The following is a 16834-nucleotide window of genomic DNA, read 5'->3' as shown; positions in this document are numbered from 1 at the left end:
TGGGTGTGAGCAGGGTTTGCAGCCCCTGCCCCACCACGTAGCTGTCACTCAGCACGGTGCTGCTGGTGGTGGGGTGACCGGTGCAGGAATGCTAATTAAACTAGGGAGCTAATTAGTCTAGAGGTGATGTTTGTGATGTTTCTGTTCAGACCGCTGAGTCTCCCAGGAGCACTCCTACCAATAAAACCGCCCGTGGCCTGTTAGCATTGCTATTAGAAGTGACGCTCCTACCAGGTGGGAATGGAAGAGGATTTTTGTTTCTCACTTAATTAACTTCATTAACAAAATAGTCTCCCTTGCCCTGAGCGTGTGTCCATTCTGCAGGAGGTGCAGGTGTCGCACGGTGCTGTGTCCAAGCAGCCTGTTGTACTGCTGTCCCTGGCTGAGGAGCTGGCAGGGAGACAGCAGGACGCGGCACACACACGTGCACCAGCTCAGCCAGGGCCCCTTCACGGGGGGAAAGCTTCCTCATCCCTCAGGCTGGTTTCTACACCAGGTCTGTCAGAGCAGCCCGTGCTCTGACCCCCTGGGAGGAAGGCATTCACTTCATTTTTATGGGAGAAAGGCCCAGAGTTTGTTGTGTTGTCTCAGGGTTAGATGTAGGTTGGCGCTGGCTTTAAAATCTTGGACTGGAGAGCAGCACTCACTCATACAAGTGCCTGTGTTACAAACACCCTGCACGACTCATGCTAAAAGAGCATTTAAAACGGGCTGTTTTCCACTCCTTTTGCTTCATCCGGCCACTTTCACTCTTCCTCTGAAGCTGAAGGTCAAGGGCTTTGCTCCTGGGTCCGGCGCCTTTGGGGGACGCGTAACTAGCAAGAAGAGATCACACTTTAATAGTCATAAAAGCAAGTGGGCAGCAGGCTGCACACAGCCTTTTTTCACCCCATCACATCTCACTGTTGGTGAGGCCTTACCGTCACCAACAGTGTCCCTTTAACAGCGTAAGACTTCCATGCAGGCTGTGGTCTTAGCAATAAATAAATAAAAATCAGTTTTCTTGTGAACAAGCGGCACTCTGATCTCCTATTCATTTATTTGCAGGCCTCATTAATATAACATCAGTGCAACAAACAGCTGAAGGGGGGGCAGTGTCAGGCTGAATAATGGAGTTGCTCTGCGGAGATAACAATTAGGTTCTGAATGTGCTATCAGCCGAGGCAGAGACGAGGACGGATCATGCCGGGATGACAATGCTCATGTGCTGGTCCCCCGCTGGGCTCATCAGCTGGGATCCGGACAGCTTGGATGACAAAAAAAAAGACAAAGAGAGCGAAGGTGGCTGAGGTTTGGGAGGGGTTGTGCCGTTTGTTGTGCAGGCAGGGTGCTCTCCTCACCCCAGCAGACGCCACCCGGTTATGGTGCCGAGGTGTCGCAGGCTCACAGCTTCCCCCAGCTCCAGAGGGAAAGCCCTGTCCTGGGGCTCCCTGGCTCATGCACAGACTTCTAGATAAATCCTGCTTTTTGTCAAATGCTAAATGGTGCAAGGCGTGGGGCTGACAACACACAGCTCGTGTTGTTAGAGCCGTGTCTTCTGCAGGCTGGGGAGGGAAGCGGGGTGTCCCACGGGGTCCCTGGGGTGCCAGCCACGGTGTCAAGCACCAAGATCAGTGCAGAGCGGTATCCGTGTCCCTTACGCATTGTGAGGGCTGGGTGCAAGGGTAACCAAGCTCCTATCACCATCCACTTCGTGTATTTGAAGCCTTTGTGGGCATAACTCAACGCTTTGCACATGCTAAGTCCTCTCACTGTGCAGCAGGGACCAGGCGTTACCGGAGGGGGTGTGCTGCTCCTTAGTTCCAGGCTGAGGCAGAGGCGGGCAGCTCAGGGCATCAGCACACCCAAAGGCCTTCCAGGCCCCACCTTGGATCCTAGTGGTTTTCAGCCTGTTTTCAGGACATCCTAAAAATTTTCCAGCGGAGGTATAGCCCCTTACACAGCCAGCGTATGAGTCCTGGTAGTGGCCTTGCTGTCCCATAGCTGCCCTTTGCAGGATTTTTTAATCCTCCACTTTTAATCCAAGAGCTCCAAGGCCGAGAGAGGCTGTACCAACCACATCCCTGTGGGCTGCCCTTTGAGTTACTGAAACACCACTTTATTAGGGCTGATCGGGTTTGTTTTGGGTTGTTTGGGGTGTATCCCTTCCTAATGCTTTCTGGCTGGGAACAGAAACCTGGGCGGTCACCGCAGGGAGCCCTGCAGCCCGGGCAGCCCCCAGCACCACCGGCCCCAGGCTGAGCACACCCAGGGGTGCTGGGGTCGGGGTGTTCCTGCCACTGGACCTTTAAGGCTCCTCGTCTTCCTGCGATTTTGACTGAATCTCCCCAGCTGTAATTAATTGAATGCATCTGTTCTAACCCTGGGGCTGCTTTATGGCACAGTTACTTCAAAACTGTTCAATTAGCGACCACTAAAATCTAGGTCGAGTGGAGCTCCGTATTGGGGATTTTCCAGGTCAGGACATTTTCAAAATACAGGATCAGCCCTGCTTTGTTTGGCAGGGCCGTTTGGCTCCGCTGCTCATGGTAAGGTCAGGAAATGGCAAACTGCGGCTGCTTTCTGGAGAGGGGAAGGGGCCAACGAGCCTGGCAGCTCAGGCGCTGCAACAAAACACGTTTTAGAGTAATGTGGAGCTGCAAAGGACAGTTGTAGCTGTCAGGTACGTGAACTGCCGAGCTCAGGTGATTCCCAGTTAGCAGCACGAGCCTTCAGGATGCAGTGTAATGCAATACGGCTCGATTTTGTGCCGTGTCTTTGCAGGCACACAGGGCTTGGCGGAGCTAAATGATACAGGACGGGACGTGCTCTGCGCTACGAGGCACAGAGATCAGCACAGCAGGCAGGGTGTGATGAAGGGATCAGAAACCCCCTTCCTTGATCGGGGGAGAGGGAGGTTGGAGCACGTGCAGGGGAAAGCTGAGGCGCTTTGGGATGCGGTGATGCCCACACCTGGGCACAGAGAGCAAGCTGAACCCACACACGTTTTGCCAGATTTGGTAACAGAGCCCAGATTTTGGTAACAAAGCTGCCAGGCAGCCAGAAACACTGAGGAAAGGGACCTGAGGAGCTGCAATCTGTTGCCAAAGACAAAGGTGGAACCGACAAGCATAAACAAGATTTATCCATTAAATTAATTAAAGTGCATTATTATAGATTGTTTGTTTATTAATAACAGCTGTAGCATGGAGAAGATCCGTAACTCACCCAAGAGCAATAACAGGCCGGTGGCAGATTCGAAATGATTGTTGGAGAGTCTTGGGTCCAAGTCCTGTGACTGTACGTTAGTGTAATTTATACTGCTCATGGACGAGGATATTGTCCTTGATGAAAGTCTATAGAAGCAGGGCTGATTACGGCTGAGGTAGGCTATAAACAGGCAGCTTTAAAGCACACACCTCGCCCTTTAACATTTCTAAGTCACTCGAGGTGCCAACTTCCTAATAAAATGTGATATTAACATTCAGGGAACGGCCGAGGCAGAAGTTAACAAGGTTCTGCAAAGCAGCGGGCAGCTTCTGGAAGGTTACCCGCAGTCTGCCATGTAGTCCATGAAAAAGGAGCCGGGTTTATTCTGTCTGCGGAGTGGCGTTGTCCAAGCTTGGGGCTCGGGGACCCTTGATGTCCCCTGTGAGGAAAAAACAGGGGGGTTTTGGCTTTGTCAGCTTCTCCGGGGTGCCCTCGGTGGCTGTAGCAGGAGGTGCCCGTGGTTGGGTGGAGGACGCGGTGTGCGCAACAGGGGCTCCTTTCCCAGCCAGGCACGGGGCTCCTGGGGGAACCAGCTCCCTTTTCCTCCCACAGCTTGACCCGTGTTGTCCTTCCCTCTAGATCCTGACGGTGTCGGGCCCCCCAGAGGGAGGCACCAGGGTGACCATCCGCGGCGTGAACCTGGGCCTGGACTTCTCGGAGATCGCCCATGGCGTGCAGGTGGCCGGGGTGCCGTGCGCGCCGCTGCCGGAGCAGTACGTCGTCGCCGAACAGTGAGTGGCCTCGGGGACATCGCCTCTTCCCCAGCCTCCAAAATAACTCCTCCAATAACTCCTCCAGCCCCTGGTGGTTCCTGCACCCGCTCCAGCTCTGCAGAGCTGCAGGAACGGGTCCGGAGATGGATGGTGTCCCTGCGGCCGGGAGGGGACAGGGTGCTTGGATGGTATCCTGGGGGTCAAACAGCCCTTTAAGCTTTCATTAAGTGTTTTGTTCCCTTCCAGGCAGCAGTTCCTGCTTTGCTAAGCAACTTTTCTGATGAGCACCTTGCTGTTGATGCTGAGCCTCTCTGCCCCCTCCGCTCCCCCTCGCACTTGAAATTCAGCCGGCGCCACCGGCTGCGCGCAGCCATTTGTTAGGCATGTGAGGTGGTGACAGCCCCTTAATCCAAATGGGCCTCCGCTGGAGTCAATTCATTTATTTCACTAAGAAAAACGTCAACCAAAAATTAGAAAATAGGCATGTAACAGAAGATGGGCGAATAAACCTCCCACGGTGACACCTGGTCCTGCTGCTGCCTGGGGGATTGCTCAGGTCAGCCGTGCTGCTGGGGGTCATCGGCGCCGGGCAGGGGAGCTGCAGTGTGGGAAGCGTCCCCACGGGCCCTCCCATGTCACCTGCTGGGGACTAGGGTGGCTGTAGGGATGTGGCAGCTCCCCAGGGATGGCCACCAGCAGCACAGATGTGCCCCAGCTCCGGCAGCAGCTGGAGGTGGCTGTCATCTGTTGGTGACATCCCATCGGTGGCCCCAGAGCAGCAGAAGCACCCATCACTGGGATGTGTTGGCACTGGTTTGCTGTTTGCTTGCTCCCAAGCACCATTTTCCCTACCTGCAGCCCAAATGCCCTTTGCTTTGAAGCAAGGAGTTGATCGGTCGATGTTTTCTGGCCACGGGGTGAAGGGTGCTGTGGCAGCACAGCACCACCAGCGTTAGCGCAGCCGTGGCTCCCGGCGCACACCGAGCGTGCTGTTGGTGCTCGTGGCCCGGGCTGTTCTGCTGAGCGGCATTTTGTTTTATTTTATTTTTCAAATAAAAGGCAGAATATTATAAAATTGTCCTCCTTTGATGGTATGAAACCCTGATTTTATAATCATGACTCTAATTACGGCTCTTGAGCTTTCAAAGTTTGTTAACATCATTAAAACATTTACCCTGGGCAGATAACAGCAAGCGTTAGCATGAGAGCTGCCTTTTAAAGATGAATACAGATAAAAGGGCCCTCTTTAGGCTTCTGTGGGCAGACTGAATTCCAAGACTGTAATGACTCACCATATGCTCCAGCCACGCAATCTATCAGCCAGCAATTAGGTTAATGTTGGTGAAAGGGCCACTTAGCCCAGCAATCAGCACCCTACAGCTCTGCCGAATGCATCATTTTGTAACAAGGTACCTGCTGGGGATTTGGCTTTTATCAGAAATCAGGATCAGGTGTACCAGGGTCACTCGTGCCCCCGTCCCTCGCTGCATCCTGCCTGGTGCGGTACCGGAGATGCTCTCCGTGCCCTCGGCTGCTGCTTCAGGGGCCAACAGCTGAGTGTTTGGTGTTCCCCCCATACGTAGCCCTTGGTGTGTGTCTCTCGAGCCAGGCTTTTTTTGCCAGCCTGCTGCAGGAGTACAGATACTGCTCCCAGGCTGCAGTCCTCTGCCCTGACCCTCGCTGAAACCCAGCCTCCTCGGCGCTGGCTTGCAGGAGAAGTAATGAGGAGGCAGGTGGAGGAGGGAGAGGTGCCCGGGCAATGGCTGGCTGAAAGGCAGAGCAGAGCACGTGGCAGATTAAGGCTTGCAGCTGAGATGCTTCCCTTTCTGTTCTGCAAAGGCAGCGTCTCTCTAGGCAACCTGTTTTGATCTGCAGCACTAAGGACTTTCACACGAGAGCTCTTTATTAGCATGTATGTATTTCGTTAGGCCTCCTGGCATCACCTGTGCATGCTGTTTGCAGGTTCTTTCTTCCTTTCGTCTTTTTATTTTAGTTTGCTCGCAGTGGATTTAATGCTGCTGAAGGCTGCCGAAATGCTGCCTGCACAAATTGGATCCTTTCATGCGTTTGCACACGATCAGTGGAAAAGCAGGCATTTCCCCTGCCACTTTGCAAAAGCACCTTCAGCCTCAGCAGGGAAAAAAAAATCTGTTTTTTTTTCCTCCAGCTCTGGCTCTCAGGCCAGGCACTGACAAGCATTTCCTTGCCTTCATCACCTCTCCCAGGTTACTCGTATCCTCGGGTTTCCAGTGCCTGGCTCAATGCTCTCTGCTTTCTTCCCAGCATTGCCACGGGAGCAAGCAGGGGTCTTTAAGAGGTTTTTAGCTTAGCTTAGGTCTAGCTAAAGAGCTCAGCCAGCTGATGTCCCCGTGGAAACCTCTCCCTGCACCCATGACAAACGCGCTGGCACTGCAGTGTTCAGTGCTCTCAGCTCCAGGAGGCATCGCCAGTGCCCTGGGAGCTTTGGGTGGTGGTGCTCAGCCCCCCGACCACCACCATGCACCCCTGCAGCCCCTGCCCGAGCTCCCGATGTCACCTTGGGGTGCCCCCGAGGGGCTGAGCTGGGTGCAGGCGATCACAGGATCCGTGTCTCTGGTTTCCACTGACTCCATCCACCAGCATCAGCATGCTCAGCCCTGTCTCCACGGCAAAGCCTGCTCGCCGCGTCTGTCTCTATCATCCCCGAGCAGGTTTCTCCATTTTTGATTAACTGGGAGACTGCAGTGTGAGCTGTTCCCTTAATGAACTCATCTGTTACTCTAAGGACTTCGCACTCACTTTGCTACTGGCTAATATATTGCCATTAGTGCTCTGCTTTGCTCTGGAGTTTACAGCTTGTAATAATTATGTCTAATTTTGATTTTTTTTTCTTTAAATTACTACATGGGGTAAAAATAGACTCAGTAATTAACTTCTTTCAAAGAGGCAGATATCAAAGTTAAAGAGGGGAGAGGGAAAAAAGAAAAAAAAAAAAGAACCCAGCTCGGCACAGGGTGCTGCTGGCACCTCCTGACAAAGCCTCGCTGCGTTTCTGCTTCCAGGATCGTCTGTGAAATGGGGCAGGCGCTTCCAGGGATCAGCTCCGGCCCAGTGCTCCTGTGCATCGGAGAGTGCAAGCCCGAGTTCACGGCCAGGTCTGCGCAGCAGTACTCCTTCGTGGTGAGTGCCCTGCGAGGTGGGGAGCGCCCTGCGAGGCTCGGGCTCTGCAGGGCCACGCGGCGAACGCTGGGGCTCCGACACCAAAAGGCAGCCCCGGATTTTTCAAACGCTTTCCCCATAGTGTTGCACGAGCTGTTTGTTTGGAGCTGCCCAGTCAACGAGCCCAGTTTTCAGGATGTAAAGCTTGTGTGGGTCTACGGAATAGGCAGGATTTAGGTGGGAACCTGCAACCAGGATTTCCACAGCATTTGTTTTCAGCTTTGCACCTCCAGAATAGCGATAACCCTTGACTTGCTGGGCTGAGTTACTCCTTGCAAAGTGCGTTGGTGTACTCAAAGCAGGAGCACTTCGCAAAGCGTGGCTTTGTTCTATACCCAAGGGCTTTTCTGTGCATAATCTTGCCAAGGAATTGGAGCCAGGATTCACATTTTTTATCCTGTCTTGGGTAAGGATGAGTAATGAAGGAACGTTGTTACTTTGGGTCTTAGCTAAAAGGCAGAACAATAATCAGGAGCCAGTGGAAGGCAATAGCAGCGATGAGTCGTGGAGTAGTACCCTGCAGTAAGCTGGTAAGCACATGTCGAGCATTATCCTTTGCATTGTTGCTTCTGATTTTCAGCACTCCCTGTGATTATCATTTCTTTTTTCAGGCACCTCAAACTTCGCATATATCATTTCCTTTTGTTACTCAGCCTCTTATTTTTTCTCTTCGGCGCCGCCACAAATTCCATTACAGCTGGTTCACGCCGTTAAAGTCAGTAGTAAAAGTGATTGGTACCTTAAAGCAGAGCTGTGCGGTGACCCTGGGAGGCTTCGAGCCTTGGTGAGCTCATCTGGTGTCTGCTACCAGGCGGGAGCTGTGCTCGCACCCTAATTACACCCATTTCGTCTGGGGATATGGAACCTTGGAGCTGCTTCGGATCTGTAAATCTGTCACAATTATCACCAATTCATGAGCTGGATGTGGAAAATTCCCGTATAGCTTTCAGACCCTCATCTGGTGCCAGCCTCGCCCCAGGACTGGGAGGTTTTGCAGGTCTCTGGTTTGGGCCCTCAGCTTCTGGGCCTGGCAGTGCTTTGAATTTTGGAGGATTGTGAGAGGCTGGAGCTGAGGATCGTGTGAAGTACCCGCTCTGGGTGTCCCTGGGCTCCCACGAGCAGCCTGTCCCCAGTGCAGGGCTGGCAGCAGGAAGAAGGAATTTCCCCCCCGTAAAATTATTCCATAATTATCCACAATGGGGTGGATTGTGTGTTTTTCATAGGAGTGAGGAGTCAGTGTCAAACGGGCTTTTGGTCTGAGCTGCTCTGCAGGCACTGCACACCCAAAAAAGCCCAGTTGTGTTTGGAAAGGAGCACAAAGGCAGCGAGCTGCCAGGCAGGTGGCACCGAGGGAGTGGGGCTGGGAGGCTGCCAGCTGCAGATGAGAGTCATAAAGAGGGTAATGGGGAAGCATTAGTAAAACAATTTGGTTAGATCCGCTGATGGAAAACAAATAAAAAGGTACCATCCTTCTGCAAATTCCATTAAGGGGGACAAATAGCTATCAGGAGCGCGAGGCAGGATAAAGAGGTGGCACTGCTGCAATGATATCGCTGACAAAATGTCGAGGGGGATGTTAGCGCCCGCAGCGCGATGTCTGCCCATCGGCTGGGGGATGCAGGCTCTGCCCCCACGGTGCCAGCACGCTGCTGCACACGAGGCTGGGGCTGCTGGCTGCGTTTTGTTAACATGGTCTGGTATTTCCCATTGCCATGCCCTGGTTTTAGTTTGATTTTTTATGCTTTACCACAGCGGCAAACTTTAGACAGTTGTGTTCAGATCTCCACTGTGGCAGTTTGCTTGCTTCGCCCTCCGGTTCATTTTTGAAACCACCGAGCAAGCAGCTGGCTTGATTTATTTACTGGGGAACAAAGGCGAAGGTAGGTACTTTATTTTGCCCAGGCTGAACTTGCAGTTACTTCACCAAGGTGTGTCCCCTTCCCAGCAGGGCTCAACATTTCAGCAGGAGGTTTGTTAACCATCCGGGACACATCTCCTTATTGCTGTTCCTCTTGGAAAGGGGTTTCCTTTTGCTCCCCGGGAGCAGGCAGGAGCACTGCTGACCTTCTTGTCTTTCCACAGACGCCAGCCGTGAGCTTCCTGACGCCCAGCCGTGGCCCTGAGTCGGGCGGGACGCTGGTCACCATCGCCGGGCACCACCTGGGCGCCGGCAGCCGCGTCTCCGTGCTGCTGGGGAACCAGAGCTGTGCCTTCCAAGGGTAAGGGGCCGAGTCTGGCCATGGGTCTGCTGTGACTGAGCACACATCAACAATTTTTGAGCCTCAAAAACGCATCTGGGGACCCCTGAGAGCTCCCCTGCTTTCATTTTTTTTTGTGAAGTTGTCATCGTTCCTATTGTCACTGAGCCTTACTTGGCGAGGGATGGGGCACATCTGTAGTAGTGCTGGCCATTGCTTCATTATAAGGCTTTAACTGGTCCAAAAATCTCAGGCAAACAGCACTGTAGTTGTAAAATGTTTATAGCAGTCCTCGGTACCTGCCCCCAAACTGGTGTGATCTGACAAAAATGTAATATTTATACAACCACACAAGCATTTGGATTGGAAAAGACCTAAAGGTCCTCAAGTCCAACCACTAACCTCGCACAGCCAAGTCTGCCACTGAAGAAATGTTTTGACAACCATCAGGTTTCTCTTTTCACACACCAGCACCTCACACAACTTTCGTCGCAGCCCCTGCTGTGGGGGTCTGCCTCTTTCAAAATTCATCAGAGCTGGGGGGCCCCGAGTGGCGGAGCAGAGCCGGGATCCTCACCCGCCTGCTGCCAGGATCTCACACAGCCACAAGTCTCCCCCTCGGGTCATCTATGGCAAATTTGCTTTTTACCCAGCAGTGTAAACGCTGAGTTGACATTTGCAGGGTTTAATGGGTTTTCTCGAGGCTTAGTTAAAAAAAGACACCAGCAGTGTACATCTGTGTGCATCACCTACACACCCTGCACTGGGCGCACCCCGGTGCCACTGGGTGCCGCGTGTACCCACGAGCCTGAGCCAGGAGCCTGAGCTGCTAGGCACCAGCTCAGAGCCCATGCCCACTCCCTGCAGGCTGGGGCCTCCCTTTGCTTTTTCTCTGTGGCTGGCAAGCCTTGGAAATGCCCAGGAACCCGACCGAAGCGGTGTGATGTGTGCAGGGATCCTGCCTTCTAAAGCCCAGCTCGGGCTGCCCAGGAGGATGGAAGGAAGTTTCTGGGAATGCAATGACCCCTGGAGGTGAATTTCTCATCTGGAAGACTGCGAGGTTCAAGATTATGGGATCTGTGAATGCACAGACATGGGAACGTGTTGGGATATTAGCAGTGATCATTCCCTGTCCATCTTCAGCCCTGCCAAGCACCATGGGAGCAGGTTGGGGCTTGGCCTTCCCTGCACGTGTCGTGGCATTGGATAAACCTGGCACCATGGTGTGGGGCCAGTGGAAATGCTGAACATCAACAATTATTTCTTCCATCAGCCTCAGAATAGCTAAACAGCTTCTTGGTTCCCACTTCATGGTGTGGCTGAGAAGGGGTGGATTATGAAGAGCCTGTTAATGAGGAAGGGTTTAATGAACTTCCTCAGCTCTTGTGGTGTGCCCGGTGTCTGGCTCTGTATCTGAGAAAAAAGGAACTGAAGGACATTGGAGGCATTGATGGCATCTGTTGCTCCTTTTATACTTCCTTTTCTTGGATGATTCCCTCTGCTGAGCCCTGTGCAGGGGTGTTTGGAAAGCTCCGAGAGCCTGCCAAGTCCCAGGTGGCACTGACAGGGAAACGCTGCACCACGGAGCCTGTCCTGGGCCGGATGGCACCCACAGGGACAGATCCCAGCCAGAAGTTCAGAAAGGACACGAGCCTCACACCACTCCCAGCCCTGCTGCTGCACTCATCTCCCCATCATCCCACCCCAGGAATGGAAGGAGGACTCGGGCACGTGTGGGGTGCTCCAGGAGGTGTGGGCATGCTGCAGACGAGCTCTCCGAGTGCTAAGTATTGCTGCCCACCATCCATCAGCATTTCCTCCCGTATCCGAAGCAGAGATGCCAGACTGGCTCCTCGCCGCATGCAGGTGACTGCGTTACCATCAGCACAAGCAGCCTGCAAGCCAGCCTGGGGGCAGAATTAGCCGTGTAATAAAATCCCTTAAATATATGATTATATCCAGGCAACCTGCAGACACTGACCTGCAAAACCTGGAAGCGCTCTGAAGTCTCGGCTTGTTCTAATTACCCCAGGCAAGCAGAAACTTAAACAAAACAAGCGGCAGTATATAAATGACTCCATCCTTCTCGAGGGGTCACACTGTGCACTTTGTTTTGCTTGGACTGTTTGGAGGCAACGAACTTCAATTGTACGGGAGGGTGTGGGGGAGCTTGATTAGATGAAGCGGTTCCTAATGAGATTCACTCTAATTACAGCTTCCCCCATTCTCGCGCCTCTGATCGGAGGAGTGGGTAGATTCACCATGACGACACAATAATAGCACCGAAAGCTAATTAACTGCTCGCGGGGAGCGGGGAGCGGCGCTGCCAGCGGCCGTGCGTCACGCCGGGGCTCCCGCCGGAGCCGAGGGGCAGGGAGAGGCGGCGACGGGAGATAACGGGGGTGGGAGGCGGGGGGCACGGGCAGCAGGCGTATCCAGAGGAGCAGCCGAGGCTGGTTTGCTTCGGATGCCTCAGGAGCTTGTTGCTGTTGCCTCGGTTGCACTGAGCGGGCGGGCGGAGGTGTGAGGCTGCAAGCAGCATGGTGCTGGCAGATGCCCTCCGAAAAAGCCTGGTGTGGAGCGGTGCCTTCCCTCGATGAGGTGATGGAGATGCAAGGACCCGGAGAGGGGACCACAGCACATAACTCCCATGGAGACACCACTGGGGGCAGAGCTGTGGACACGCTGGGTGTGAGCCTCGGCAGGTGAAGCGCTTTCACGGGTGTGCAGCATCTGAGGAGGGTGAGGAGGGTGAAGTCGGAGCGTGCAGGAGTGCCAGATTTTGGTCCAAGTGCCGTAACAGCAGCGAGATGCTGAAGAGCTGCCTGTCCTCTCCCCTGTGCCTGCAGGAGAGGAGCCAAAGCTCAACGAGCCGTGGATGCAGCGTGGCCTTTTCCCTGGGGCTAGAGCAGAGGCGCAGGCGTGGGCACGGGGCTCCCAGGGACGTGGCTCAAGCAGCGGCGCTGTCGGGCTGTGTGGCCACGAGCAGCTCCATCCCCGCTGCCGTTCCCTTGGCCCTGCAGCAGGACAGCAGAGCCCCTTCTCCTTTTCCATCCACTGCCCGACTCCCTTGAGCGTTGCCAGCGCCACATTTCCCAAGCCGGGGCTTTTGCGGGTCGGTCCCGCTGCTCACGAGGCCCCGTGTGTGCTTTGGGTGTGTGGGGGGAAAGAATTTGGCTTTTGAGCGAGTTTAGGCATCCCGTTGAAAAAGCAGCCATCTGCTTTCACACGCCCAACAGAAGGCAGCAGGTTCAGAGAGGGATGCGGGAGGCTGCAGTTTGGCACAAAAAGTGCTTTTTGCTTCTTTCCGGGGAAGCAGGCGGAGTCCCCGCTCGCGTGGGGCTCTGCCCTTCCTCCTGTGTCTCAGCAGCTCAGCCCCTTTGGGGTTTCAGAGCATGGGGCCAGGTGAGGGGCCAGCTTTGGTGGGAGCTGTGGGGCTTGATGGGGTTTCGGGGCTGCCCACTGACTCTCCCCCCTGCTTCTCTCCTTCACAGGAGGTCCACAAACGAGATCGTGTGCATGTCGGCCCCGTCAGCCCACGGCCTGGGGCCTGTCCACGTCTCCGTGAGCGTCGACCGGGCCCAGCTGGAGCAGACCCTGCTGTTCGAGTACATCGACGACCCGAAGGTGCAGCACATCGAACCCGAGTGGAGCATCGCCAGGTAACAGAGCTCTCACGACACATCACGGGGAGACCTCGCCTGGTCTGGTGGTCTCCTCTGGGTGAGGATGAAAGAAGGACAGTTGGGAATTACACGTCCCATCCAGGGTCCTGCATTCATCAGTGCTAGACGTCTGCAGCACTCGTGTTTACTGAAAATCAGGTCCAGAGTTACTAAAGTCGTTGCAATTACCAAGGTAATTACAGCAATAGCAGCCCGCACCGAGATTCTGGGAGCACGAATAAAGCCCCAAGAATGCTTCCATCTGCTGAAGGAGTGCACAATTGCTCATTAAAGGCTTCTTTTTGTAGTTGGGGGATAAAACAAAACCAGCAGCCACCAAGAAAGGAAAAAGCTGATGCTAATCAAAACGCACAGTTTATCCAAGATTGACTGCTAGGGACGGCGGCAGGCGCTGTCACGTCGCCGTGACGTGGTCGCTGCTAAAAACCCTGGGCTCTGCTCGTCCCCTGGCTCTGCTTTAATGGTTGTGCTCACGAGGGATGTAACACAGCCGTTCATCTCAAATTCCAATTATTTTTTAAAATTGCCCATGAAAGGAGGAAGTGTCTCGCAGCAGGCTCTGCGAGATGTTTGCTTTGAGCCCCAGTTCAGGATTGCCGCTTGGTTGGGGTGAGACGGGGGTGATGGGCTGGTCAGAACTGCTGGGAGATGGTCTGAACAAAACAGCCAGCCTCTGCTGTAGAGGAGCTGGAGATTTGGGTGGGTTTGGGCCATGCTGCTGCAATGAACACATGAAAGAAAAGGTTGTGAGCTGTTGCTCTCAGCCGCTCGGCCTGGGCTGCAGGTCCCCAGCGTCACCCAGTGCCCCCACGTCTTTATGAGCATCTTTCTGAGACCGATGAGCATCCCCGTGGCCAGGCACAGCCCTGACCCCATCCTCCTGCCATTCACTAACCTCCTGTCTCCCTGTTCTCCTCAGCGGGCACACGCCCCTGACCGTCACCGGCTCCAACCTGGACGTCATCCAGGAGCCACGGATCCGCGTCAAGCACAACGGCAAGGAGTCCGTCAACGTAAGTGCTGCTGCTGGGCTGTGTCCCTGTGCTGAGCCATACAGCGGGACCCCTTGCTCTTGTACGGTACAGACAAGAATTGTACCTCCAGTGCACTCGGAAATTGTTTTGACCCGGTAAAACTGAAAAATACCCCTTCTACGCTGTGATCTTTCTGTATTGTCTTGGAAAGGGCAGATCAGTGAGCAGTCTTTTCCTATTCACTCTCTCCCTTCCCCCTGAAGACCTTTTTCTTCTGAGTTCTTTTTAAAAACATCTAATTTTGTTGTTAGCGGTTGCGGTTACAGCGTTACAAAAATAATTCCGAAGGCACAGAATTGAGTGAAATTAAATCTTCCACTTCGAGCTTGGGCCCTGGCTGCTCTGTAAGGCGAGAGCCTCATAAATCATCGGCTCCCTGCTCCCAGGGCTGCAGGAGCCGTGGGTGTCCTCAGCCCAGCAGGAGCTGACCTGGGCTGCCAGGGGGTCGTTCCTGCCTCCCCCGGCACCAGGGAGCTGCCTCTAATCACCGATTTGTAGCAGAGGCCAGGTATTCGTTAAGGGGCTGCTTCAAAGCTGGCGATGCCCACGAGGATGCAGCAGGAAAGGAAAAGAGCAAGTGATCGGGTATGCAGTCCTCCAGCTGCCTTAAAACACCTCTTGCTTTGAAGCTCTCTCCATCTCTGCTCCCGTGCCTGTGCTGGCTGGAAGGGAAGCAAATTCCCCCAAACTACAGGCACAAAGCGTTGAGCCTGGATGAAATATTTCCAGCGAAGCTTGAATCCACCGGAGTTTTCAGGGAGCATTTGAGGACTGAGAACATCACTGTGCAAGTCAGAACGCACCAGCACAGGGATGAGTTTTTCCCCGCTGCTGCCCACAGGTCCCAAAAAAGCGTTTTGTCTTTTTTACAGGTCTGCAAGGCGGTGAACGCCACGGCGCTGGCGTGCCTCGCGCCCGCCCTGGCCCCCGAGCACCGACCCGGCCTGGACGCCGTGGAGCGGCCCGATGAGTTCGGCTTCATCTTTAACAACGTGCAGTCCCTGCTGGTCTACAACGACACCAAGTTCATCTACTACCCCAACCCCACGTTTGAGCTCCTGAGCCCCACCGGGGTGCTGGAGCAGAAGCCGGGGTCGCCCATCATCCTGAAGGTAAGGGACCTCTGCCAGCCTGGCGGGGTGCTGTGGGTGCTGTACTCAGGTCCTGCAGAGCAAAATAGGGGGGCAAAATAGTTTCATATCTGTGCACACCCTATGGCTCTTACCAACAAAGCTTTGTAAGGTAGAACCCAGGTCCTGTCCCATATGGTTGGATGAGTAAAGCTGTTGCAGCTCTACATGCAATGGCTGTGCAAAAAAACTATCTCCAGGAGGAAGCAGGGCTGCTGCTAAGGGGACCCAGAAAGCAGGGGGTGAGGGAGGAGTTTTGTCCCCCTTTGGAGAACGGGAAACACCCGGAGGAGCCCCAGCATTTGTGCAAGTAATGGAAACCAGAGAAACGCACCGCACCTCTGTACAGTCTTCTCCACCTCTGTTGCCAGGGCAAAAACCTGTGCCCGCCCGCTCCCGGGGGAGCCAAGCTCAACTACACCGTGCTGATCGGAGAGACGCCCTGCGCCGTCACCGTGTCCGAGACCCAGCTGCTGTGCGAGCCTCCCAACCTCACCGGACAGCACAAAGTGACGGTAGGGACCGGCCGCTCCACTTGGCAGCCCTTCCTCCCTGCCTCCTCCTCTTCCTCCTCCTCCCTGCCCTGCTCGGGTACTGAGTTCAGTTCCCTGTCCCAGGACCAGTAGGATTTTAGGTCTTTATGGCTAATTGGAAGCTTAAAATATTGATGTGGAAACATCTTATTGCCTCCTTGAGACTCGCTGCCCGCTGTCAGAGCCTTCCAGAAGGAATAAATACTCGGAGTTCAGCACCAGTTCCCATCCTTTCCCTGGTGTCACTCGCTCTCCCTGCAGGAACGGCGAGGCGAGTGTCAGCGCTGCATTCCCCCTCCTGCAGGACAGGGAAGCATTTTGTCAGTCCTTGCAGCCAGACCCGCTTTGCCAAGGGGATAGACAGAAGGTTTTGGCTTTTTCTGAGGCAGAAGGAGCCAGCAGTGTCTGAACACCGGACTGCCTGGATCAGCAGCCCCGTCCAGGCCGACAGTCGGTGCCTTCGCTTCGGTTTTGGGCACTGCTGCTTTCCCTCATCCACTCGCAGACCAAGCACGCAGCTGCCGAAATGCTTGAGCAGAGCCCAAATGAGATTGTAATTGTGATTTATTTCTCTTGAAGTTCAGCATCCAAACCATATTCAGATTATCACAGCGTGACGCACAGCAGCGCAACCTGGCCGGGAGCTGCTCGCATCTGTGGCCCGGGCACGGCCAAGAAAAGCCGGCGCCGCCGTCAGCCTCAGCGCATTTATTCCGTGGTGTTTGCTCGTGGCTCTTCCCCTCTCCTCCTTCCTTCCTCCCTCCCCATTTAGCTCAGGGTTCTTGTCAGGGCAAGTGTCACCAGCTTGCTAATGTCCACGGCTTACAAAAGGGGCCTGAAAGCTGTAAAATGAAAGGCAAATGGAGCCATCAGATAAAATGAACAGAGCCCTGATAGCGGAGGGCTGGCACATTTATCATGACTCGAAGCCTCGCTGCGTTCACAGGAGCTGTGCCCTTTGTTTCTGATGGTGACCAGCGCTGTGCTGGCCAAGGAGGTGCTGTGCCTCTTCCCTGGGCATCTGTAGGGCATCTGGGGCTGGGAGAGAGGGGCTTGGGGACAGGATAACACCCCAGCAGAAGTCTCTGCTCAC

General features: G+C 54.4%; 1 protein-coding gene across 2 annotated transcripts in view; it reads left to right on the top strand.

Moving 5' to 3' along the window:
• PLXNA2 (plexin A2) overlaps positions 1-16834 on the top strand; it is a 142726-nt gene that overhangs the window by 106207 nt on the left and 19685 nt on the right. For both annotated transcript variants that reach the window (XM_084498117.1, XM_084498118.1), the window contains exons 13-19: positions 3829-3980; positions 7004-7121; positions 9243-9379; positions 12853-13020; positions 13964-14057; positions 14951-15190; positions 15580-15723. In XM_084498117.1, the coding sequence (XP_084354243.1) occupies positions 3829-3980; positions 7004-7121; positions 9243-9379; positions 12853-13020; positions 13964-14057; positions 14951-15190; positions 15580-15723 (1053 nt within the window). The remainder of the gene's footprint in view (positions 1-3828; positions 3981-7003; positions 7122-9242; positions 9380-12852; positions 13021-13963; positions 14058-14950; positions 15191-15579; positions 15724-16834) is intronic.

The sequence above is a fragment of the Aythya ferina genome (genome assembly GCF_964211825.1).
Source record: "Aythya ferina genome assembly, chromosome: 25".
NCBI classification, from domain to species: domain Eukaryota; kingdom Metazoa; phylum Chordata; class Aves; order Anseriformes; family Anatidae; genus Aythya; species Aythya ferina.
This window is presented reverse-complemented; position numbering and strand designations above follow the sequence as displayed.